The sequence below is a fragment of the Bacillus rossius genome, chromosome 12 (assembly GCF_032445375.1).
Source record: "Bacillus rossius redtenbacheri isolate Brsri chromosome 12, Brsri_v3, whole genome shotgun sequence".
Taxonomy (NCBI): Eukaryota; Metazoa; Arthropoda; class Insecta; order Phasmatodea; family Bacillidae; genus Bacillus; species Bacillus rossius.
The window spans coordinates 7,046,602-7,071,116 of NC_086339.1; the positions used below are offsets into that span (position 1 = coordinate 7,046,602).

The 24,515-nt window shown below is 39.0% G+C and overlaps 1 protein-coding gene across 4 annotated transcripts in view; it reads left to right on the forward strand.

Annotated features, from left to right (window-relative positions):
* Positions 1-469: 469 nt before the first annotated feature.
* The window catches only part of LOC134537451 (uncharacterized), a 29,528-nt gene continuing 5,482 nt past the window's right edge, over positions 470-24,515 (forward strand). For 2 of the 4 annotated variants that reach the window (XM_063377904.1, XM_063377905.1), the window contains exons 1-15: positions 486-651; positions 4,140-4,414; positions 6,952-7,086; positions 7,651-7,815; positions 9,800-9,925; positions 10,920-11,094; positions 13,374-13,477; positions 14,518-14,777; positions 16,301-16,520; positions 17,318-17,516; positions 18,099-18,244; positions 19,486-19,653; positions 20,607-20,701; positions 21,768-21,870; positions 22,528-22,795. In XM_063377904.1, coding sequence (XP_063233974.1) covers positions 4,148-4,414; positions 6,952-7,086; positions 7,651-7,815; positions 9,800-9,925; positions 10,920-11,094; positions 13,374-13,477; positions 14,518-14,777; positions 16,301-16,520; positions 17,318-17,516; positions 18,099-18,244; positions 19,486-19,653; positions 20,607-20,701; positions 21,768-21,870; positions 22,528-22,795 — 2,431 coding nt within the window. In that variant the 5' untranslated portion in view covers positions 486-651; positions 4,140-4,147. Of the gene's footprint in view, positions 652-4,139; positions 4,415-6,951; positions 7,087-7,650; positions 7,816-9,799; positions 9,926-10,919; positions 11,095-13,373; positions 13,478-14,517; positions 14,778-16,300; positions 16,521-17,317; positions 17,517-18,098; positions 18,245-19,485; positions 19,654-20,606; positions 20,702-21,767; positions 21,871-22,527; positions 22,796-24,515 lie in introns of all 4 variants that reach the window. The other 2 variants (XM_063377902.1, XM_063377903.1) reach the window with 2 other exon arrangements.

Genomic DNA, 24,515 nt, shown 5'->3' on the forward strand with positions numbered 1-24,515 from the left:
GGACCGCCCCGGGTCTCGATCCCGAGACCGTGGGTGACGGCAAAATTAATAATAAAAATTACTACAGCATTAGTTACTTAAGTTATTGTACTACAATGAATGTTCCTGAAAATTGTTTAAAATAAATTACATGGACCTTAATCGATTGTCCTGCGGGCGTCAATTGACTCGACGTGGTGACACAAAATATGTCAAAGCTTTATAATTAATAATTTCTAGTTCAAATAATGATAAGCTATGATTAGGCGAAACCAGAATTTGAAAATTAAAATGCCAAACTGTTATAATCGCCTAAAACTTGTTGAAACCAACATATCATAGTTTGTTTTGTTTCTTTTTTCCAACCCTTAAAAATCCTGGGGATAATTATTTAGTGATCATACACAGTAAACGATTATTTTTTTGCTTTGTTTCAATCGTTTCAATCGTTCCAACAGAAGAAACATTGTATCATCTTTCATCTCCGTGTTCTATGATCGTTTGTACCTGTTTGTTGATTGTTGTGGTTAATGTTACGTGACCTGTTCAGAAGCCGAAAGTTTTTGTGTTATTTCGTAACGTAATTTTGTCAATTTAAAGGTGATTTTATTTTTCAAGAGTACGTTTATTGGAATTGTGGAATACTTAGAGAACTGTAGTTCTGCAGGCTGCGTAAGTGCTACTGTTCTATGTTCAATCTACCGGATTCGCGTTTATGTTTGCATATAATGTGGATAGTGTTTACAATACTCGTGGTTTATTGTGTGAGTGCCTGTACTCGATTTGTTGCATGATCTTGCTATGGAACAATATAAAAATACTGGGTTTGCTAAGTTCTGCAACATCTTGAGTAGGTGCCGGTACGTTCCTAGTGAGCAGCGCATGAGTTCTAATAACCATTGTCAGTGCATTGTAGCATAACTCGTAACAATATATTTAGAAGACGATTTTACAAGATCTTGTGCGTATTATATACGCTAGAGACCAATGCCAGATCAAACCGGAATTATAATAGCCAGCTCCCGTCGCCTCTGTCCGACAGCCTTCGTAAAATCACTTGACATGCAGCCCATTAGAAGGTAAAAAGAAATTTCGTCCGTCCGTCCTCTCTGTCAAAAGTTTGGCAAACTCATTCTTCTGACGAATGGGTGAATGGATTAAGTAGGCCTATGTTTGGTGTCTCCATTCAATTTTCAACAGTGAAGTTTTGAATATTTTTCGTTTTGCATATTAACATTGGATTTATTAAAACTCACCCAAACAATTCAATCGTGACTTTGAATTTTTCCGAATATTTACCATAAGTACACGCACAGCATAAATACCAAACAATATTGAGAGAAATATTTTAGAGAGAAAACATGGATTATTGCAGAACTAATATGGGAAAATATTTTGAGGAAGGGATGAAGTCATTTTGTAAATAGCTTATCTAGCTGCGAGGCATTGATGTATGGGACAGATTTTGGGCGCAGGAGCTAGGCTATTGTAATTCTGGCTTAAGTTTACAGTAATCATGATTTCATTTATCATCAGCTCTCTGAGCAATTTATAACACCCTAGGTAAATTTATAAAATTGCTACTTCTATGTACCCTGAAAAGAGCTTTTCAAAATTGGACAGGATTTCTGAGAAATTACAGTTTATAGGTTACATTTGGTAGCCAGTGCAATAGTACGGATGTTGCCATGTTGGTTTTTTTTTTATACTGTAGCCAAGACTGTTTTCAATGAGATATTGGCCTGATCGCTTGTTCTTTCTATTTTGACATAAATAAATTTATTTTGTGCTATTTTAGTACCTTGACCCCCTGGTGAGTCTTCCATTATTGCAGCTCAGACCAAAAAGCAGCCTCCGCACCGCGTTGCCTTCAACCTTTTTGCATATCTGATTAGTTAGCATACACAGTTTTTGTGAGTATTTTTAAACACTTTTCTGTTTCTTTGAGGCTTGCTCCAAGTGGTGGATGTTTCATCTAAGAATTTTTATTCCATTACAGATATTTTAAATGTCAAAAAATTTCTAGACCAGGCCACAAGGTGTTCTGGCCTGCACATAAACTGACTCTTTGCCGTTGACTTTTTAGCAGCTTCATTATCATTTGTGTTTTTAAAGAATTAACACGTGGAGTAATTTATTTGATTAATTTGCTCATACCAAATCTCCTCAAGTATCTTTTACCCCACCACACATGTGCACATCGTTGGAGGTGTCTGGACCACCTTAAGAGCCCATCAGTTAATAGCTGCCGTCATTTGTAATTAGCGTACCCGACGCTGAGAGCAGGTGAGTTGCCACCGTCTGATACTGGGGGAGGATGAACCTAGCACCCACGCGGGTCACAGCACTGCCCTGAAGTACAGTTTCAACTGGGTCCACGTGGTGGCGCCCAAGTCTAACGCTAGGGCTCGGCTTCACTATTGCAGCACTAAAGATGAAGCTTGAAATTGAAGTGTGGGCACAAAAAAAAAACTCATTGTAAGACTTTACTATATGCAGTACCTATTTGAGGAAATTATTTACAAAATTTGAATTCTGTTAGGTTATTAATGAGGTGAAGTGAGGAATGAGCTTTTGATAACTGCACCTTGTAAAGGGGGAGGGGAATTGCATGTTTAAAGACAGGCTTAAAGAAGCAAGGTACAGCTGTTTGTGCTGGTAGATGACAATCATGGTTAAAGATGTAGGTGTATTAGACTTAATAGGCTTAAGAGGGGAAGGGTAAAGGTAGGATAATAGCCGGGCATATTCGAAAGTTAGCTATGGTGTTTTACATAACGGATTCATGCAGCAATGGCGGACCCAGCCTTCAATTTTGGGAGGGGTGAATATCCGTAGAGTTTTGGGTGATTTGGAATACCTCCTAGTTAAATTTGTAAGTCGAAAATTTAGGGGGGAAACTAGCCACTTAAAAGTTTAAATTTAATATGTTTCTGATGCTTTGGAAAGTTTTCAAAAAATGTTCACATTAGGTCTACATTAGCACTAAATATGTAGGATTACAAATTTTTTAAACAAAAAAAAATTGTAATGGAAAGGTCAAGTGCAGACTGAAGTAAAGTATATTATTTATCACTTCATTTTTTTAGTTATAGATTTTAAAAAAAATACTTCAGCCTTCTATAGGACCACCACTGGCACGTACAACAAGGGCCCGAGAGAAAAAACTGAAGAACAGTGCCAAACGAACAAGGTACTCCAGGGAAAGGGAAAAGGTGATGTGGAATCCGCAGCAGACTGCAAGGTGTATCGATGCACTAACAGTCGTGAGAGCGAGCGGGAGTTATTCTCGCCCAATACAGATGTCTGTCGCACCTAACATTCACTCCCGTTCCTGCAGAACCGTGCAAAAGGAATGAACACTAGTTTCTGAGCACCTGAATTGTCACCTCTACCACCATCTACGAAAAGTTGTTTTCACGACAATTTTCGTGAACAGAGGTTAAAAATTGAAAAACACATTGTCAAAAAAAAAATTGGGTGCATTTCTATCCATTAACAGTTCCACGCTATAGTAAGGGCTATGCTGTTAAGAGAGAGAGAGAGAACTGAAATTGTAATTGCTCATTCAATCCCTCTAGCTTTGTTGTTTGTTTTTATAGTCAGGAGCATGTGCCGAAATATCATTTCATTTGTTGTTGGAGAAGGTGGTTGCGGGGGGGGGGGGGGTTGTAGATATAAATGATTTTTCCCACAGATCGCTTTCAAATTCTTTTCGTTAGTAGATAGGAATGATGGGTTTTTTTCTTTTGATTTTTTTTTGGAAGGGGGGTGGATATAAATGATTTTTCCCAGTGTTCACTTTCAAATTCTTTTCGTTTGTTGATAGGAATGATGGCTTTTTTCTTTATAATTTTTTTTTTTGGAAGGGTGGTAGATATAAATGATTTTTTCCCACTGTTCACTTTCAAATTCTTTTCATTTGTTGATAGGAATGATGGCTTTTTTCTTTATATTTTTTTTTTGGAAGAGTGGTGGATATAAATGATTTTTTACCACTGTTTTCTTTCAAATTCTTTTTGTTTGTTGATAGGAATGATGGCTTTTTTCCTTTGGATTTTGGGGGGGGAGGGGGGTGAGAGTATCCCTACTATATGCCCCCCTTGCATACACCCCTGGGTTGTAACTGAATGACACGGCCGTGATGCTGGTGCTCCCAGGACTCGCGATGACGGATGACCAGCTGCAGATGCCGGGCGATGGCGAGGCGGGCGCCAAGCGGGATGGCGAGCTGCCCCAGAAGGACGCCGGCATGGCGGTGCTGAAGCGGAAGACCATCGAGCTAATGGGCTCGGCGGAGGTGGTCAAGCAGGACCTGTGCGCCCTGGACGAGGTGCCGGCCCCGCTGCCCTTCAAGAGCCAGCTGGCGCGCACCAGGGACTACGCCGACACGCTGTTCACCTCCATCAACAAGCTGTCCAGCATCCTGGAGAAGGTGCGTGCGAGAGGAAGCGTGCCCGACCGGCCGGACCGAACTTGCGTAACCACCGTACAACCGAGGACATGTATCTGTGGTGTTACGGAAGAGAGGGTTAAGTCAAAAACATCACATTTTAAGAGAGGTGGAAGAAAGTCTAATATTATTTTCACGATCAATTATTAGTCGTTATATTATTAATTATTGATATCTTATACAGACAACACAAAACTACAAACCATATAAAGTGTCAAAAGGCATATCCTTCAAATAATCCTTGACTTTCTTCCACCTCTCTTAAAATTTAATGTTATTAACTTAACCCTCTCTTCCATAACACCACAGAGTTATCATAGATGCAGCTTTCTCCAACAGTCTTTTTTTTTGTTTAAGATTGAATAACGGAGGGAGGTTTTGGTGTCGTAACATAGCTTTTTAGTAGACGTGAATATTGTGTTTCATGAGGCTGAAAACATTATATGTACAGAAAAAAAAATAAGTAAGTTACGTCACCTGCAAGGTTATTTAACAAGCCTTTGCTGTAATTTTTACATTGACATTGCCAAGTAGTGTAAACATTGAAGAGCTGTTTTTATTAAAAATGGAATAGCGTGGTCTTGTGTGTTTCTGTAAAATAAAAGGTATTCCATAAAAAAAAATATATCATAGTAATTTCACAAGAAAGATTTGCTTATGTTACTGCATAGCTTAATGAGTAAATATGTTTTAAAAAAACTGAGTAAAGCATGTTGGCCTCAATTTTGTTGTGCCATGCTGTGTCTGTTGTGTCTGCCTTGTATATGTATGTCATATTCTACAACTCAGGCACAGAACTGACTCCCAGAGAGAGAGCGACTCAGCAGTGGCTATGAGGACAGCAGAGGTCACGTGGATAATCAGCTGAGTTGGATATTTTTTTTCCAGCCAAGCGTCAGCTTTGTAAGGCAGTGTGATATCTCTCTAAAACTATCTAGTTGAGGTTTCTTAACTTTGTCTTGTCACACGGGTGAACAAATTTACTACATTAAAAATTTCTCCACAACATAAAACACTATCAAGATTAAAATTTCCCAAAAAATTACATTTCAATTTTAAAATCCTTTCTGTATAAAAAAAATTTGGTATATACAGTATTTCACACTTCTTTTGTGTGATTTCAATAATTCAAATATGAGCCAGTGTCTGCATTCTGGAAAGTCGTGGAAAAGTCGGTTGGGGAAGTTGAAATTGGTCAGGCAAAGTCACAGAATTTACTTGAAATTCATGAAAGTCATGTAAATCACTTGGTAATAATAATTTTAAGGTAAAATTTAATGCTAGACTGCCATCATCCAGACTGTGAAAGAATGCATAGTGAATGTGAGGTTCTGTTTGAATATTCATTTTTGTTTTACAGAAGGAATGTCCCATAACTCATTGTCAAACCGAGAAAAGATGATAGGCCAGTAAATTACAGTTCTGAATTTTAAAAAAAATCAAAACACTCATAATTTTTATTTGTAGGCATATTTCCAAAGAATTTTAATTCCTTCCCCCCCCCCCCCCCCGCGCTTTTTTTTTCTCCCTTGTGCAAAATTATTAAATTCTTGACTTAAAAACGTTTTGCTAATCAGTCATAAATAACCCTAATATTTATAACAGATCATAATAAAATCTAACATGCTGTACTTTTAGGGGAAAAAATTATTTAGAACATTTAAGCTACAAATGATTTTTAATCGCATAAATTTAACTAGTCATACTGTAAAAAAAAATTACTTTGCTAACTTAGCAAGTTATTTGAAAAGATGGCTAGTTAAAGAAAATTCTTTACTAAATTAGCTAAGTTAGTGTGTTCTTAATGTCGTTTGGGATAGGAAGCTGCCACTGTCGTGATAAATGCTGTAGACTGGCTCTGGTGTCTGACAGCTGAATACTACACATACGTGTAAGGGTACAATGTACAGGTTGAGTTTGAATTCACACAAAAATGTTTGGCTGCTGTAAATAAAAAAACAACACACACACACACATATGTATGACATTAGTTATCAGAACTTTGTTCAGTTAATAAACTACCCAGATGCTGTATGTTTCAACTTAAATACTCTCTATTATTAGGAATAAACAGGTTCATTTCCAACTTCCAAGATGCAGACCAGTCTTGGTAATTACTTTAGACCATATGTCGTTGATATGTTTTCAATATACTTTTTCGTGATGAATCTGCAGCCAAAGTTTGATGGTCAAATTCTGACTAAACACTGTATGTATGGCTCTAAAAAAAAAATTATATTTCTCCGTGGCTCATGTATGGTGTTTTCACAGTAGGTTAACTAGTTTGCACGTTGTCCACCTTTTCTCAGTTGCTTCGTGGTTTTGTGCTTCACGCTTTGAGAAACTAAGTAGTTAGGTGTTTCAAAATAATGCATTTAGTCAGTGTTTTGTGGATAGCATACCTTAGGACCTGCTTACGGAGCTTGCGGTCAAATTGTGTATTTGTGGCTGAAGGCAGTGGCGACATAATTGTATCGTTCAAGATAACTGTGCTGAAAGGAAATTATTTTTTGTTCCAGGCCAGCTCTGAGCAGAACAAGATTGACCTAGCTCTTGAAGAGCTTTATTCCGAGCTTCAAGAATATGAACACGAAGATGGGTCATCATTCCCGTACGGTGTGAAGGTCAAGGGCTTGCACACACGTTACATAAAGGTAAAAGGTGATTGATAAAATAGTGCCTTTTCACAATGCTACAGTTGTAATTCTGAAAGATCAACCATAAACTCTCTACACAAATCATTTATTTAAATGGAGAAACTATTTCCAGCAGTTTGCCACTGTTAATAACGTGACATCACATTGATTATGTGCTATAGTCAAACAGAATCAACAATTTTAATATTAAATTAGGTAAAAAATATTTGATGACAAAAGTGGTTGAAACCAAGATGTTGTATTTTAACTACATTTTATTAGAAGTAAGAATCGAATACTATCATATGCTTTTGATGAAATACAACAGGATAATATTTCTCATTCCTAAATTTCTTTTACAAAATAAATTTTTCAAGGATGTTGAAACAAATTTTCATGACATTATGAAGTTCTGTCTGTGGTATGTATCAGGCAACAGAGCTCGTTGAAACAAAGACGGCACTAGTAGTTGGTAAGAGAGAGTAAACGCCCATCAAAACGCACGCGGCAACCCGAGGACGAGACAGAGACGCCCTGTAGCTGGCAGCTGCAGCAGGGGGCGGTGCGTGGTCTTGCCGGCAGGATCTGAGGCTGCTCATCGAGAACATGATCGGCACGGGGCTGGTGAAGTTCGAGCCCACGCCACGCAACAGCTCCTTCGTGGGCATCTGCTTCCGGGAGGAGGAGCATCTGGAGGAGGCCTTGAAGCTGTTCCGCAGCAAGCCGCTCGGCCTCAACCTCAAAGTGGTAGGTCCTGCCCGTCCCATCTTGTTACCTACCTATGTTCGCAAGTGATGGTTAGGGACACCTGTGTTTCGCGATCTCATTTCATGTCAAGGTATTTCACAAAAACACTGTAGCCTTTTCAAAGAGTCATGGCATATATATGAGTGTGCAGCAGTACGGTGACCACATTCTCATTGGCCCCGTCAAATAGCGGGACGACACCTCTCACCGACCTCAGCCAGTAACCACAGGAGAAAAGCTACAGTATTTTGTGGAATACCTTGACACTAAATGTATTCGCGAAATACAGGTGTCCCTAGTGATAATTACTGTTGATTCATTCAATCGCCTGAAATATCATTTGAAGGCTTATAATTTGATTATCCTTACTATACCAGTCGTATTTTTCGAGTTATCCAAATCTGCATTAAAATCAATTTTATTACAATTTTTTACCTAAATAATAAATGGCACAGGTCTGATTGAATATTTTATTTTGATTTAATATTGTAACCGATTCTTCTGCTAAAAGTCAAAAACCAAAATGTGCTGATTAAAATAAAATTATTATTGCTCATGCCATGCAATCTCCATATTAACCGTAATGCTCGAAAGAATTATTTAATTTTCAGTTTTTTTTTTAATACTCTTTTGAATAAAGTAGACATTATAGTGTAAACAGAATGTAACAACCAGTGTTTTTTTTTATTTATGTATAAATATTAATACTCAGTGTGATTTAATGTACCTCAAGCATTAGGCTAGTGCTATTTGCTAAATAATTTATTTCTTTTTCTAGCAATGTCAGTAATGTTATTTAACTACCTCTCTCGCTCTTTATATAATTTTCCCCTGGGTTTTCTAAATGGTTACTTGTGTGAATCTTGGGTAGAGAACAGGTTTATGCTTCTCACATGGTGTAGATAATAGTGACAAAAATGGAGTGTTTGGTTGACAATAGGCAAGGTTAAAGAGTAAGTATCAGTATGTCCCCAGCATCGCAATATGAACAACCACTGCTATCGCAGGCAATAAAGGCCTGTAAAAAAATATATTTAAGTGGTGTTCCAAAGGTTTTTGGTTCGATTTCCGGTCAGGTTTGACTTTTCCCGGTGGAAAAAATTTCCTTTCAGATTCAATGCCGAGTGTTTTTTTGTTTGTCACGTCTATGTAGTGGTAGGCAACTGCAAACCACTGCATAATCACCTACAAAGAGAACCTCGGGCATGTATGGCTTCCACCACAGTGAGTAGTCTGAGGTCACTGCGCTCAGAATCTATAGTGTCTCTCACTCTTGGATTATTACAGAGTAAATAGCATTGACTCTTGCAGGTTTTTTACTACCCGGCTTGTTAACATTAAAAATCATATTTTTTATACCATATTAATTATAATACTAAGTTTTAATTTTGCTATTTGTTGATTTTTTTAAAACCATAAAATAGTGTCTTGTCTATCCATTCTGAAAAAAATAATTCATTGCCAAACAACATATTATGTTACAGGTAAAACTATGGGTTACAGTCTGTCACTATTGATAACAAGGCAATCCATTAAATTATGTGCTATCCTCAAATAATACAAAATATTTTAATATTAAATTATATAAATAAAATTGATGACTCAAAAAATGGTTCAAACGAAGATGGCGTCTTTCAGTTATGGCTTCTTAGAAGTAAAAATTAAATATCAGATGATGCACTTAATGAAATACAATAAAATGTATTTCCAAAATTCTCATTCCAAAATTTCCTTTACATAATATAAAGTTTTGGATACATTAAAAAAAAAATGTGGGAACATCTTAAAGTCGTGTCTAAAACTTTTGTACTCCTTGGCATGTATCTGGTTACAGTGCACACTGAAACAAAGGCCAGTGCTAACGGCAGATATTTTGGCGTTGGAAAGTGTTTCTCTCTCCCGCCTCTCCCAAGGTGGGGTGCATCCATCAGGTTTGAAGAGACAATGTGGGGAAGTGCCAGATTGTGTTGGGTTTTTTGTGCAGATGTCGGCAGACGAGAAGACCGACTTGTTGCCGGATGATGGAGGGGATGGCCATGACCCAATGAGACTGCTGCAAGAAGCCATGCAGGAAGGCGGTCCCACCAATGAGACGGACTACAAGCAACAGGTACAGATCGGAGGGGCGTTTCTGTCGAATGCGAGGTTTGTCCAGAAAGTTCATCTAAAAATTTTATTTTACATTTAATCAGGTAATTCAATATTGTCCCTTTCAAAATACTCCCCCGGAGACACACAGCACTTGCACCATCTCCTTGGAAGTCCTCTGTTTTCGGGTTCTTCAGCTGCCTCGTTTCTGTTTTCATGGGCTCCACCTGACCATGGTGCCAAATCAGATGAATTAAGGGTGTGTTCCATCGTGGTAATTGTATTTAGGCCAAAAACTCACGTTCAACTAGCGAAGTGTATGTATGAGCATTGTCATGATGATGGATCCACCAGCCTCCCTCGGGTCAAATTCATCGGACCCGAGTCAAAACGAGTTTTGAGACATCTGAGAACATCAATGTAGAAGTTTCCAGTAACTGTCTGGCCTGGAGGGACAAGTTCCTGATGGACAATGCCCCGAGAATAAAAAAATTATCTATCAGTTTTGTCTTGACATTCGACTTCAGTTTCCTTCTCTTTTTCGTGCTTGGCTTCCCTGCTTGTTTCCATTCCGTTATTTTAAAATTTGGGTTCCACATCAAATTCGTAGAACCAGGAAACATCTCCTCTGATGACCCTGTAGAGAAAGTCATCACGCTCACAAGCGCAAATTCTTTCCACATTTTAGTTTATGGTTGCACATTATGCATGACTAGTTGGAGATTGTCCGCTTAAATTATGTGGAGTTTATCACTGGAAATAATAATTTTTTTAATAGCTTTTTTGCTAAAACATCAATTTGGATCTGATTTTTTTTTGTGTGTAAAAATTGCCCTGTAATATAAAGTTAAGAGAAAATTCTTTTCAAAAAGTCGTTTAATTGGTTTACCGATAATTTGTGGAAGTCTCATGATACCAATGCCAAGGTACCGACACCAGCGTCCTAGTGTGTGCCTCGCGATGCACTGCCGCATTGTCGGCGGCTTGACGTGGCGGGGGGGGGGTCCCGTGCGCAGCTGGTGTGGAAGGAGCAGGTGATCCGCAGCTCGCTCGACACGCTCAGCAAGGTGCTGGAGCAGCACCTGTCCGTGGTCGTCAAGGACCGCACCGACGACCTGCTGTTCAAGGTGGAGCCGCTGCGCCACACCGAGCTCACCGAGACCCTGTCCGAGCGCTACCAGACCTTCACAGGTGCGGTCGCCCGGAGTCGTGTCCGCAGTCGGTGGACTCTTAACCCCAGGGCCCAGGGCCTCACGACATGCTTTTTTTTTTACCGCATAAAAGCCGTGCCCTGCTTTTCAGACGTGATTTTTAGTATAAAATGTGCGACAGTTATGCGACGTAACACAGTAAGGAACGAATGACAGATGCTGAATACTCTTTATTTATTTATTTATTTATTTATTTATTTATTTATAAATTGTGACATGCACACCAACACTCTGAGAAGAGATTACAGGGGTGTGCACGGTACAAAAAAACAAACACAATACACAAGAGACACAACGGACAAAGGACACAAAACAAAAAAAAATTAATAAACAAAAAAAAAAATATTAAATTGGAAAATACAGACAATTAGTGAATTTAGAATACACAGTTAATTGAATTGACTGCAAGTGCTACTAAAATAATTTACTAATTGGTTAAGCTTGTTACTATTGGGTCTAATCTATTATAATTGCTTATTAATCTAATAATAGTACAAATAATATCATTTTTTCTCTTGATTGTACAGAAAGTAGACGTAGAATGAAAGAAATAACTTGGGAAATTTTTCAAGCTAGCCAACGATTTGTGGGGAAAAACTACAGAATCTAAAGAATGGTTTAAAAACTGTTTCCTTGTTTTTTTTATATTTTTAAACAAGGATAATATTAACGATTTGAAGTGAAAACTATGTAAAATCATTTTCACTCTTTGAGAATATAAACCCTGCTAATACTTTATAAGGTAAGATTTTTGATGGGTTACATCTTACCTCACTATGTACTGCATTTGGTAGTAGTGATTTTGTGAATGGAACGGAAAATCGAATAGAAAAGAAATGTTTAACCACGTTGCTGCCATCTGTGGTGGATGGCACAAACCAAAGTTCAGAAAGCCTAAAGGAAACTTTATATTATTACCTGTTCAATGAATTTTAATAATATGGGCAGTATTTTAATAAAATTCCTTTTCAAAAATCAGATCCAAAGCTGGGGTTCAGTATTTTTTCAAGTCGTTTTCACTTTTATTGGAGCTGTTTCATTATACTTACAGTTTAAAATTACGGTTTGAAAATTGAATAATTTGATAGTCGATGTATAGATAGCTGCTCCGGCAGCGAATTCTAGTGGTGGTGCGGAAACTACATTTATTCACATCAAGTAATGTAGTTGAAAACACAATTTGCATTTATTTATCACGCTCTGCATTATTTTAAAGAATTCTTTGATAAATTTTGTGTCCAAGTTTAATTTTATAAATGTATTTGCAACATGAGAACACACATATTTTCTAGTTACTGAGGTTATAAGTTACATATATACATGTGACAAGTAATGAAAGTCTCACTCACATTTTTTAAAAGTTATTTCTTGAACTTTTTTTTCCCTCTAAAATATAGATTTTTTGTAAAGATTATTAATGTGTTGTAAAACTACAATGAAACTTTCTGTTGATTTGGACTTTAAAAGTGAGTTTTTTTTTTTTTTTTTTAATTTTCTCAAATAGGATTTAGAAACTGATCTTTTTGGCAGGGCTGGTCCATAATAACTAACTAATTTTCTTATAAAGAACAACAAATACTGTGTTGTATTCAATTTAGGTTTTCTTGAATAAACCATAAAAGAAACATATATCATTATTTAAAAAAAAGAATACAGTAATAATGCTATAAATCATAGAAATACCATTTACTGTATGTTAATTTAATATAGTATAATTTACATTATTATTTTACAACTTACTATTTTGTTTTATAATATTGCTGCAATTTTAATTATTTAATTTTATATTTATTTCATGGAGGCAATTGGCCGCCATTTTTCTTTCATTACATTATACACTAATTGTCTCTTACTGTTAGCTTATATTACTAAAATTCATTCACTTTATTTAAATTTATTTTATATTACAGTACATATGAAAATCTGATGGCATACATATATGCATAAAAATGGCCAAAGTCATTCAACACTCCTGTATGTATTAATATGTATTTAACTAAATATATAATTTACAGTGGCCTACCACATCAGATTGTCATGTAAATAAGCCAAATTTATTTGTGCATTTATTAATTAGCACAGTGTAACTACATCACGGGAAGGATAGCTCTGGCGAAAGCGTGCCAAGTACCTAGTAGTGGACGTGCTATTATAACATTACCTATGCTATAACTCTCGCTACGCGGGAGTTACTGTAGCCTAGTCTGGAACACTGGAACGTTGTTGGACAAGAAGGAGACGCGCGGCGCCGTGTTGCAGGCATGGACACCAGGACGGGCCGCGTGGGTCTGGGCTTCCGCGCGCTCGGCTCGCACGTCCCGTCTCGCGTGCTGCGCTCCCAGCACATGATCAAGGTGGTCGAGGTGAGTGAGGGCTGGCGTCGGCCTCCGACACAGTGCCGCCACCTTGCCGTCACCTTGCCCTGTGTCTAGAGCGGTGTAACACCCTCTGTAAAACCCTCTGTTTTACTTCTTTAACAAAACTATGTTGTGCTTAGTTCAGAGTCAAATTTTCTTGTATTTTCGTTATTTGTCACCGATTCTTTACACCTGTGCCCGGTTCCACCTCTCATTTGCCTCTAAAATGAACTTTATGTTGACAAGATGTTAACACTTCTTAGACTAGCAAACTGTACAGTATTTGATTTTACGAGTGGGAATTTTCGACCAATTTTTAATTTCCTTTTTTAAAAATTTTATTTTTATTTTGACATGTTTGTATGCTACATGGTTAGAATGCTTTTTGTTTGTTTTATATTACAAGATACAGTGAATTCTCTCTCTTTAATATCACCTTCACATATGTACAATTCAATGCAACATGTAAAAATGTCAGTCCCTTGTAAAGTTTGCATAAATCAATAGGCGTATTATCGTATAACTTAGTGGTTTTATCATCTGTACTCATATTACCTCGGTAATGCGTTCATATGTATGTCACGGAACAATTGATCAAAGTTTTTTTGAAGTAGAACATCTTTGCAGGAAGGGGGCTACAATTGTCGAGCGTTAAAAAAAAAAGCGAGTGAGTCCGAGCGGGAAGTCGTCGAGCCGTGAAATAAATCATTGGAAAGGACTCAAATGTGTGGAAATGTTATCTACTTACACACATTAATGTGAATTAACCAAAATAATCATAAACGATACCGATGGAAATGAAATAAATCCAATCCTAACGAAATGAGTCTGAAAACTAATACATCAAACGAAATCACTCGATACAATGTAAATGAAATGATTTGTACCCATATGTACTTAAATAAGTAAAAAAAAAAAAAAAATAAGTAGAAAAAGATCAAAAAGCATCAAAAGAACCCATATGTAACGAAATTAGTGTACTTTAATAGAAATGCATTACAATGATTGAATGCATGAATTTTAACGAAATAAATGGTTGGGGGCAGGTGATGGAGGAGTTCATGCTGCAGTCGGGCCGCAGCCTGCACTGCCCGGAGAACCGCAAGAACGAGCCGTTCTGGGTGTCGCTGGCGGTGCGCTCCAACTTCGAGGGCAAGGTGATGCTGATCATGACGATCCGGCTGCGCAACGAGCAGAAGGCCCCCCGGGAGCTGGAGAAGCTCCAGAAGGAGCTCACCATGCTGTTCAACTCGGAGGAGGGCAAGAGCTGCAACGTGGTGTCCGCCCACGTCAAGATCATGATCGGGTAAACGCACCACAACCTCTCCCCTTCCTGAAGAAGCTCCTTCTAGCTACGTGTGTGTGGCATTATTGGGCCCTTGCGAACATTCAAATTTTGAATACGAATACAAATAGTTTATTAATAATATCCAATTCGACCTTGAATACTATGTACATATCACCTCAAAGTAATGAATATTTGTTTGCTTACAAGTATTTGACGTAGCTCACCTCGTGAGTTTGTCGTTATACTAGCATTCGCTTTTGAGGTTAAGTAATTTGTGCTATATAAGTATGTACCCGTTTTTTGATGTTTTAATGGTCATTCATAATCAAAAAGACATAAATAATAAGCGATGTTTATAATCATGGAACTTGTATTCAAAGTTTTTTTCACTACTGTAAATTCAACTATATAATTAAAAACAATAATTTTCTTACACCTTTAAATATTTTAACAAAATTTTGCAAATAATTATTGTAGCTGACTTAACCTAACCAACCTTTCACTTAAGTATTACCGTATATACTCGTGTATAGCGCGCCCTTTTTTCCCCTCAAGTAAAGGAAAAAAATAAGGATGCGCGCTATACACGGAAAAAAAAATTTTGGGGTGGGCGGGAGGCGGGGAGGAGTGGAAGTCGTTAACTGCCGGGTGACGGGTGACGTTTCTGGCCAGCCCCCACACATATGCACAAGCAACAAGGCCTCTGTTTCACACACACACACACACACACACACGCGCGCGCGCGCGCGCACACAAAATTTATTTATGGGGAAAAAAAAATTTCAATTTTTTTTTTCTTTGGAATTAGTTGCAAAAATCGTGGTGCGCGCTATACACGAGTAAATACGGTATTTGTCTAATTTCCCAGAAGCCACTACAATGAACGTTTACTTTTTATTTATATTTTCCTATGTGTTTGTTTCATGGCATGAAAAAAAAATATATATTGTGGAATTCTAATTCTCATTACTATTCAATATTCACATTCGAGAATAATCTGTTATTCTTATTTATTTTGAACTAAAAATTTATATTCGGAACGGCCTAGTAATTATAGTTAAGTGCAAAACTAGTCAAACCTAGTATGTAAGAAAAAAGCATTTTTATCACTACAAGAAATTTTTTTAGCGATCTTCTGTCGGTACTAAAACCAGTCTAAGACTTTTCCCCCCTAAAAAGTCAAACTAATAATAGTACCTATAACCTTAATATCCCTCAATATGTTTTGGGGTTATTAGAACCGAAACTGAAGATTTCAAAAGTCAGTTATGGGTCTGGTATTTTAAAGGAACCAAAATCAAAAAAATTGGGGAACAACACGGGCCTACTTTTTGAAAATGCAGAATGAACAACATAATGCATATTTATCGGATGGTATTTGAATAGTCGTGTAGCAGTGTCGCAGATATACAGATGTGTCAGTTTCGGCCAGAAAAGTCCTAGAATCTTCCCGATCTCCAGTCGGGCGTGGTTCTTTTGTCCCTGCGCCCTTGGTGTGCCTCCCTGCCAGCACGCTCACTCCAGGGTGTTGACGGGGTCAGGAACCGGCCGGACTTCCGCCGCATCTGGGGCCTGAAGAGCCTGGTGGAGCGGGTGGGCGACGTGTCGGTGCGCATCCACAACAACACGTACTTCTGGTCGTACCCCATCGGGGTGCGGCTGCTGTGCGAGACCATCGAGTCGTCCCTGGACCTCACCGAGGAGACCGTGGTGCTGGAGCTGGGCGTCAACACCGGCATCATCGGCATGTGGCTGTCCAAGGTGGGTCGCCCCTCCGCCGACCTCCGGTCGTCCACCTTGCCACTCTGTGAATCCTCCCTTCTCCCCTCGTCAGCCGTGAGGTAGGGGTCTCCCTGGCCTCTGGTCATGGACGAAGCTCTAACACCTTCCTGATCGAAAAAAAGGGGAGTGATCCCTGGTTCCTATTCTACCCTATAAGGGCGCGCACATGGGAGGGGAAAGGTGCCGAATGGAATAAAGCTGTCGGCCTTTGATTGTCTCTTTAGGCCTGTATTCAGACACGTTAATAATGGTTTAGGTGTTGAATATACTACACTTGTGCCCTGACCGTATTCCTAGTTTACGATAGGACACGGATAGTCCTTTATTTTTAGGCAACCGATTTGTCCCGTGTAAAATGCCTTGTAGGTCCATCCCACGAACAAGTGGGATTATAATTTTTTAATTAATGCAGGACATTCAGCTGTTGTATTTATTCCGATAAATATAATTTAGCACGTGGTTTTCCAGAGAACTAGCCGTACCAACAATTTAAATCAGTATTTTCCTCGGGTGTGGTGAATAAATGTTTAGCTGTCAAACTATAAATGTTACGTCTGAAAAGTGCTTTCATTTGTGTGAAGTTTCTTTGGGGTTTCAGAGTAATAGCTGTTTGATCACACAACTCACAATAAAACCTCGTAAGTGCTTTCATTTGTGTGAAGTTTCTTTGGGGTTTCAGAGTAATAGCTGTTTGATCACACAACTCACAATAAAACCTCGTAAGTGCTTTCAGTTGTGTGAAGTTCCGCCGGGTGCTGAGACGGGGGCGTGTGCAGAGCTGCAGGCTGGTGTACGAGCTGGACCGCGTGGAGGAGAACCTCATGCACGCCCGCAGCAACGCGCTCATGAACGAGATCAAGAACATGATGTACATCCACGGCTCGCTGGAGCTGTCGCTGGAGAACCTGGCGGAGGAGCTGGCACAGTACAAGCGCATCGTCGCCGTCATCAACGACACCAACAACAACGCCCGCGGTGCGTGCCATAGCGTGCGCAGGGCTTCAGGGGAAAAACTGCTCCAAATGTCAGAGTGGTGTTTACAGATAATCATTTTAGAATGCTGAAGATATCTGTTTCCAGATTTTGTTTAACCGCGTTTTTAGTAGAGTGAAAAATGGCTAAAATATGTTTTTTTTTCTTTTTTTTTTAAAATTTCTACACATCGAACATCCGGTACTGATTCTTGAAAGCACTTCATTTCTCCGTCATATAATAGTTTAAAAGCATTTTTTTTTTCATTTCAGATCATAACAGCATCCTTGCTTTTCTCAATAAAAAAAATACTAATAGTTTATCTCTATTTATACCTAATAAGCAAGAAGGTTCACTTATGACGCACATGGACGGCACACACACTTTTTTTTTTAGGTAATAGTTTTTACTTTTTACTTTTTTAGTTTTATATAGAAAATGTTTCTCTTTTTTTTGGGGGGGGGGGGGGGGTGAGAGGGAAGTTGTCAACACTTGCAAGTTTTGCCATGCTGTCGTCCATCTCACATGACTTGGCTGTGGCCGTGTGTGTGTGTGTGTGTGAGGAACGTGTTGCTTGTGTGGCAGTCCCCTCGGAACTGCGGGCGGTCCAGCAGTGCGCGATGATCGAGAAGGTGGTGTACGTGATGATGGTCAACAAGAACTGCACACACAACCTCCGCGCGCTCTGCAAGCCGGAGGACAAGGGCGGAGAGCCCTTCGTCATTGTCAAGGTGCTCCTTGCCATTTGTGTGTTCTGTTTCACCACCAACCTGCTCTTGTGATTGTGCCATCGTCGGTATTTTTTTATTTTATTGGGTCTGTGCGGGATCCCAAAATTTCGGAAAGATTTCAAGAATGTAAAGATTTTTTTTTTCCCTTTCAGGAGGGAAAATTATTTTCCCGGGATTTTTATGTTTATCTTTACTAGATGTGACAAACCTGAAATAAATCAGCTGCGAAACCTAGTACATAGTTTCTTCAAAATAAACTATTTACAGTGATAAATATGACTTACACTCCGATAATACTTTTCCTTTGATAATCTTTGTTTTTAAATAGGAATCACTTGGAATCGAGAATCATATTAAAGGAATCTGCTTGGAATCAGAATCAATAAACATTTGTACTCAACCCAAAACTTAAATTTTTTGGTTGAAGATGATAAAGCATGTGGGACATTTTGATATGGAAGAGCATACAAAGCTACGCTCAAAAAATATTTGCTAAGGATCTTAAAGCTAACCTGAGGTTAGTTTGTCCCCCTTCTTTTTTTCTTTCTTTTTTTCTTTCTTTTTTTATGTCAGCTATAGTAAAATAATTCATATAAAATGTAAAAAAATAAATAAAACAATGTATTTAGAAAGTATGTTGGCTGCTGCAAAATTTTATGTTGTAAAACAACATGCCTACAATTGCTCAATTCATAAGTTATTCTGGTGAATGTTTTCAAAAGGTGCTTAAGGTGGTTTGCACTGTATTTCAGGGTTCAGGTGCCTCCTTTATATGCCTAAAAAGTGCTTAATTTTTACTTAATTGAATAAGGACCCTTAAAAATCCAAAATTTCACTAATAATCCTTAAAAACTCATTAATAAAGACTGATAGTATGCAAGTAATTGATAATCACAGTATTTTAGTGTTCTACTTGACACAGTAAAATTGGCTATTTTTGGGTCAAGTGATTATATTTTATAGATAAAAAACTTTTGAATTAGTTTTTTATAAATAACATTTCACCTTTAACTTAAAAATATGTGTTTGAACTAGTTTTGAAGTAATTAACAAAAATACTTTTTGTGCATTAACTATCTAAAATTGTTATTTTTTTGAGGTATTTTGTGATATTACAAATGCTTTTCTACCTCCTGATAGTGATGAAGTGAAGAGGTCCTTAAAAACACCTTCATTTTTGATTGCACAAGAAGGTAAAAGCCGTGTGTTTGCCGTGACCAGATGCCGTGCTTTGCCCGCAGGTGGTGCCGCTCGACATAACCCCGCACATCATTCTGTCGGAAGTGGTGGTGGTCCTGGCGCGGCCGTCCGTGCTCGGGAATGCCGTGGAGACGCGGAAGATAGAGCCGGTGCTGTCCAGCATCAGGAAAGCTGACTTTGACAACGAGCCGGGAGCGAAGAGGCTCAAGGTTGTTGTTTCTGTCTCTCCTGTCTGCTGACTGACTGGCGGGCGTGTTGGTGCTCGGTTGGCTGAACATGCCAGTGTCTCATCACTAGAGGAAAGATTATGTGGCGAATAGCGATAAAACTGAAATAACAGCGGAAATAAGTCTACCGCTCTACCTTACGCCTTAGGTTAGGTAAACCTTTGGTGCAAGGTGAGCAGAGGAAGCCCAAGGAACATGGGCTCAACAATGTGTCATCCTGTAATGGAAAGTTTAAGCACAAGGGGGGCCGACTGAATGCTGCCTAAGAACAATAGGTGCTTAATAAAGTATATACCGTATGATAAAGCTAAAGATTACAAACAATCCACCATAACAATTATATTAGTAAATATAACTGATTAAAAAAATTAAGCAGCTCTTCAGTTTGCCTTTAAAAACAAAAATACGATATGATATTGAGCATATACCCAGTAAATGCTGAATAGTGGCACATAAGTCAGCATTCCGCCAGACACCGAATAGAAGGGTGCAATGGAGTTTGTAACCGGGTTCTGTCCGCTTTTCTTCACCATGGCTGTTGGGGAAGGCACTCGCTCATAGTCCTCATTCACCAACCCAGACGACCAAATTCACCACGTTCTTTGCTTTCTGAACAGCTGCCGCTTTGGAACTAATCATAAAATGCCTTTTTTCTTTTCTAACTGTGGCTTGGTGTCTCAGAAGAGAACATCGCGATGAAAGTAACACCAGACAGGTTCTAGTAAAAATGGAAAGAATTCAATAATTTATTGTAGGCAAGTATGCTATGTGATTTCAGCACATATTTAAGTTTGCTTTTGGTCTCATTTATATTGAGAAAATTGATAGTACCTTCTTCGAATATGCTAAGTAAATGATGTATTGTGAATGCAGTGAAACATAGGTGATTTCATTGTTTTCAGAGAAATCAGTGTTTTTTTTTTTTTCCTTTCCAGTTGATGAACCCGGGGCGAGACTTTGAAAGGGGAAGGAACCGGAACTCCGAGGGTCTGCAGTCGCTGCTGAGTATGCCAGTAAAGCCTCCGCCCAGGTACACACACTCTCACTCTCTCTCTCTCTCTCATTCTCTCATTCTCTTTCTCTCTCTCATTCTCTGTGTGTGAAGACATGCTTGCACCAGGGAGGGAGGGAGGGAGGGAGGGAGGGTGACTTTTGAACCGTCAAAGAGTTACTACCAATGGAGGCAAGTTTATAAGGTGAACAGGTCAGCACCAGAAATGAATCTATCGTTATCATTTTTTTCCCGCTAAGCCACTGCTAAAAATTTTATTTAAGTAAAGAAGCTCCAATAATTTGATGTCTTGTGATATATGTCACATTTGAGTAATTTTATATTTTTATACGCATTCATAAGCGACATGTACAACATTCATTTTGGCACAAAGAAAAAAATTTATCAAGAAAGGATTGCTTTTTTTGCAACAAAATTTATCGAAATATATGCAAGAAACCTGTTTAGTAAATACATAGTTCAAAACTTGCTCCTTATTGGTAGAGTGTGTTGTGAGAGTTGTGTGTAGATTAGGCCTGAGGGAATACTGGTTTGTAGATGCAGTGCAAATATCAAATTGAATGCTAAATGTGGTATGCAGGAGGTTGAATTGAATCACAAATCTTTTTCTCAGTAATACCCAATTAAAACTTATATAAACTAATGAAATAAGTGAAGTAAAAAATTAGTATATTGGTTAATGGTTAGTTGTTGAATCAAAACATTTTCTGTTTGTGACAATAAAACTAACAGCATAAAAAATATTCAGTAATAATGCATGAACTCAAAAATTAATTTTAAAAATTTAAATTAAAATAGTGAAACATTTTAATTATAAACAATAATTATTCATTGTTGTAAATCGGTATTAATATCCTGGTACCCTAACGTTATTTATACATGTAACTGAGGACCCATTGATGTAAGTGTTTTCGTGTTGCTAGCTTCGAAACACACAAAGCTTCAAATGAAACGAATGTCTAAATTTTCTTTGGGAAGTGTATGTGAACATCTGAAGCAACCTGAAACACTCGGTGGGAGCGTCGCGCAGGCCTAGTGTGGACGACGTGCGACGGCAGTCAGAGCTGTGCGGTGTGGCTTCCAGGGACAGGCAGATAAAGATGCAGCACGTGAGGAAGGCGATCATGCAGTCGCTGCTGAGTCGAGACATCCACATCCCGAAGAACGCAGCCATGCAGGTCGAGCAGGTAACCTTCGCACTGCTGCGTCCGCGCGTCAGGGATTCGGGTCCGCCTGGTCAGAGGTCGCATTGCGTGAAACATTTTTCCTTTTGAAACTTTTACAGGGTGGCCATCCGATTGGGAAACCTGTAATTAGTAAAGACAAGATTTTATGGTTTTATTTTGATGCCAGTTTCGGTTTTTTTTTTATAAACGGTAGATTTTGGAGTTATTGTTTTTATTTTTGAAGAACTCTGTTTATTATAAAATGCTGTTCCCAAAAGTTAGACATGCTTATTACAAATCATTATATTGAAAAAGTACGTCATGTATCAGTCAAAATGACACTTTTATGCAGAAATTAGTATCATGTAACATTGAAATAATCATATTTTGTTCAGTAATATGCCATCTTTTTTAATAATTATATTTCATAAAAAACAAAAGAACAATAACACCATATTCTCCTGTTTTGAAAATGAAATTGACCTGAGAATAAAACCATAAAATCTTGTCTCTACAAGACACATTTTGCTATAACCTGTGGGCAAGTCGAGGTCCAGTGACATGTATGTAATACAGAAGCTTAGTTTTCAAAGATACCGAGATGGCTAACGTGAGGGCAAGATAACCGTGCTAGTTACTCTCGAGCAGCCACATGAAAGGGGTGTGGACGTGTCGCAGGCGGTGCTGTCTGCCATCGAGAACGTCGGCCTGCTGGAAGGGGTGCAGCCTGACAAGTTCCCGAGGAATGCCTTCCACCCCCCACCGCCGCCGCCGCCCATGCAGGGCAGCGGGGGGCCGGGCTTCATGGGCCCGCAGGGGTTCCAACCGCCCCAGGCCCCGCCTCAGCTGCCCCCGCAGGGCTTCGACCAGTCGTACGGCGGCTACCAGGGCGTGGACGTGAACCGAGGCTGGGGCCCCGTCAGCTACCCCACCAACTACCCCTCAGGTGAGCCTTGCCGTCGTCGCCTGCTTCCCGCAGAGCTTCCAAAAGAGACGCACGACGTGGTTGTGCCCCGCTGACCGGAAGGAAAAAGGAAGGCATGTAGTGATTGCTGCTGATTGTGATGCGGCTTTGTGCGGTTATCGTTGATCCCGCACTCAGATCGATTCAGAACCACGGTTGCTGATGAGGGAGATGACGTGAATGCAATGATTGTTTAACTCGAGATGGCCACGTCTGAGAAGGTGTTGCTCCCATCCACTGGATCTTCATTCGGATCCCTCCTCTGCTGGATTGCCGTAGGTTTTATCACCTATAGATTTCCAGCTATTGAAATTGCAGATAGTGTGTATTAATATCCACCATCTGAGATGAAAACAGCTAGATTTTGGGCGACACCTGTAATGGTTAAACAAGGCATGAGGTTCCGTATATTACTTCACAGTGCAGTTCTCTTTTACGTGCTTTTTATTTTTTTATGTCCATATTCATTTCCTAATTTCTTTTATATTCACGGTTGCAGTTGCAAATAAGTGTAAAGTTCAAAAATATTATGAATTTTTGGAATGCAGTTGTGTTTGATCGGTCATTCCCAAAAAAAACATGAATTCATATTTATTGGAAACAATTAATAATGGAAAATTGCAAACGTGATAAATACAGAATTAGCTTGCTTCATGAACATCAAGGTGTCGGCTAGTATATTAAATATTATGTATAATTTTAAGTGGGAGAGATGGTGCGTTAGTCAGCAAAGTGGGCTTGATCCCAGGCTGTGTTGTTAACGCTGTTCTTGTGAGGGTTCTACTCTGGGCTTGATCCCAGGTGCTTGTAATGTGGCTACTGAAAAGTTAGCCATCTTCGGTGTTGCCGTAACCCAGACGCCCCTGCTTGGCTTCACTGCCGTTAGTTTGTCATCTCCTTGAGCTGTGTCTCGTCACTTGATGTTTGCTGCCTGGATGCAGAAGGCCAACATGCGTCCACACGGGAAGCAATGGACGGCCACTTACAAGGCCGTGGCGAACGGTGATTACGCTGCGTGGGTTCTCGTCCCATCGGACTGCCAGTATCTAGAGAATTTATTTTTGTTTGTTGGATGTACATTGCCTGATCAAAATTATCCGGACTTTTTCTTTTGCGTTTTACTTTAGTTAGCATTATGCTCTGAAGTTGTGGTTCACTGTCACCTCCGTCCTAGGGTAACTGTTCCATATCACATATCCAAGTTTATCCCTGATCCTGATGGCATGATCCTGTATAATTTATCCTGCTGTATATGATGATCGCTGTTTTAATTTAGTCTGTCAAAATATCCTGTCCAAACAAATATGTCAGGTCTTGTGGAATTTTATCTTTTGTATTCTACGTACAATCGTAATTCATTGTTAAATCACAAGTTTTTGTTGTGTCTAAGATCTTTGGATGTACTAAATTAAAACAGCAAGCAATCTTGTATCGCAGGATCATGCCATCAGGATCAAAGGATAAACTTGGATACGTGATAGGGATCATTATCCCATCCTAGTTCAATGATGGGTATGTCTTAAAAAGGCGACCTGCATTGACTTCCTACTGACAGTTTTAAGTTAGCAACACTTTGTGGAAAGTACTCTACACAAAGCATGGTACCTGTGTAAATTGTTGTTGGCAGAGTTTGACTCTGCTTAGCTGCATACATCACTGTTTGTGACCCTTAGCTGAGATGAAGTACCGAGTAATGCCCTCC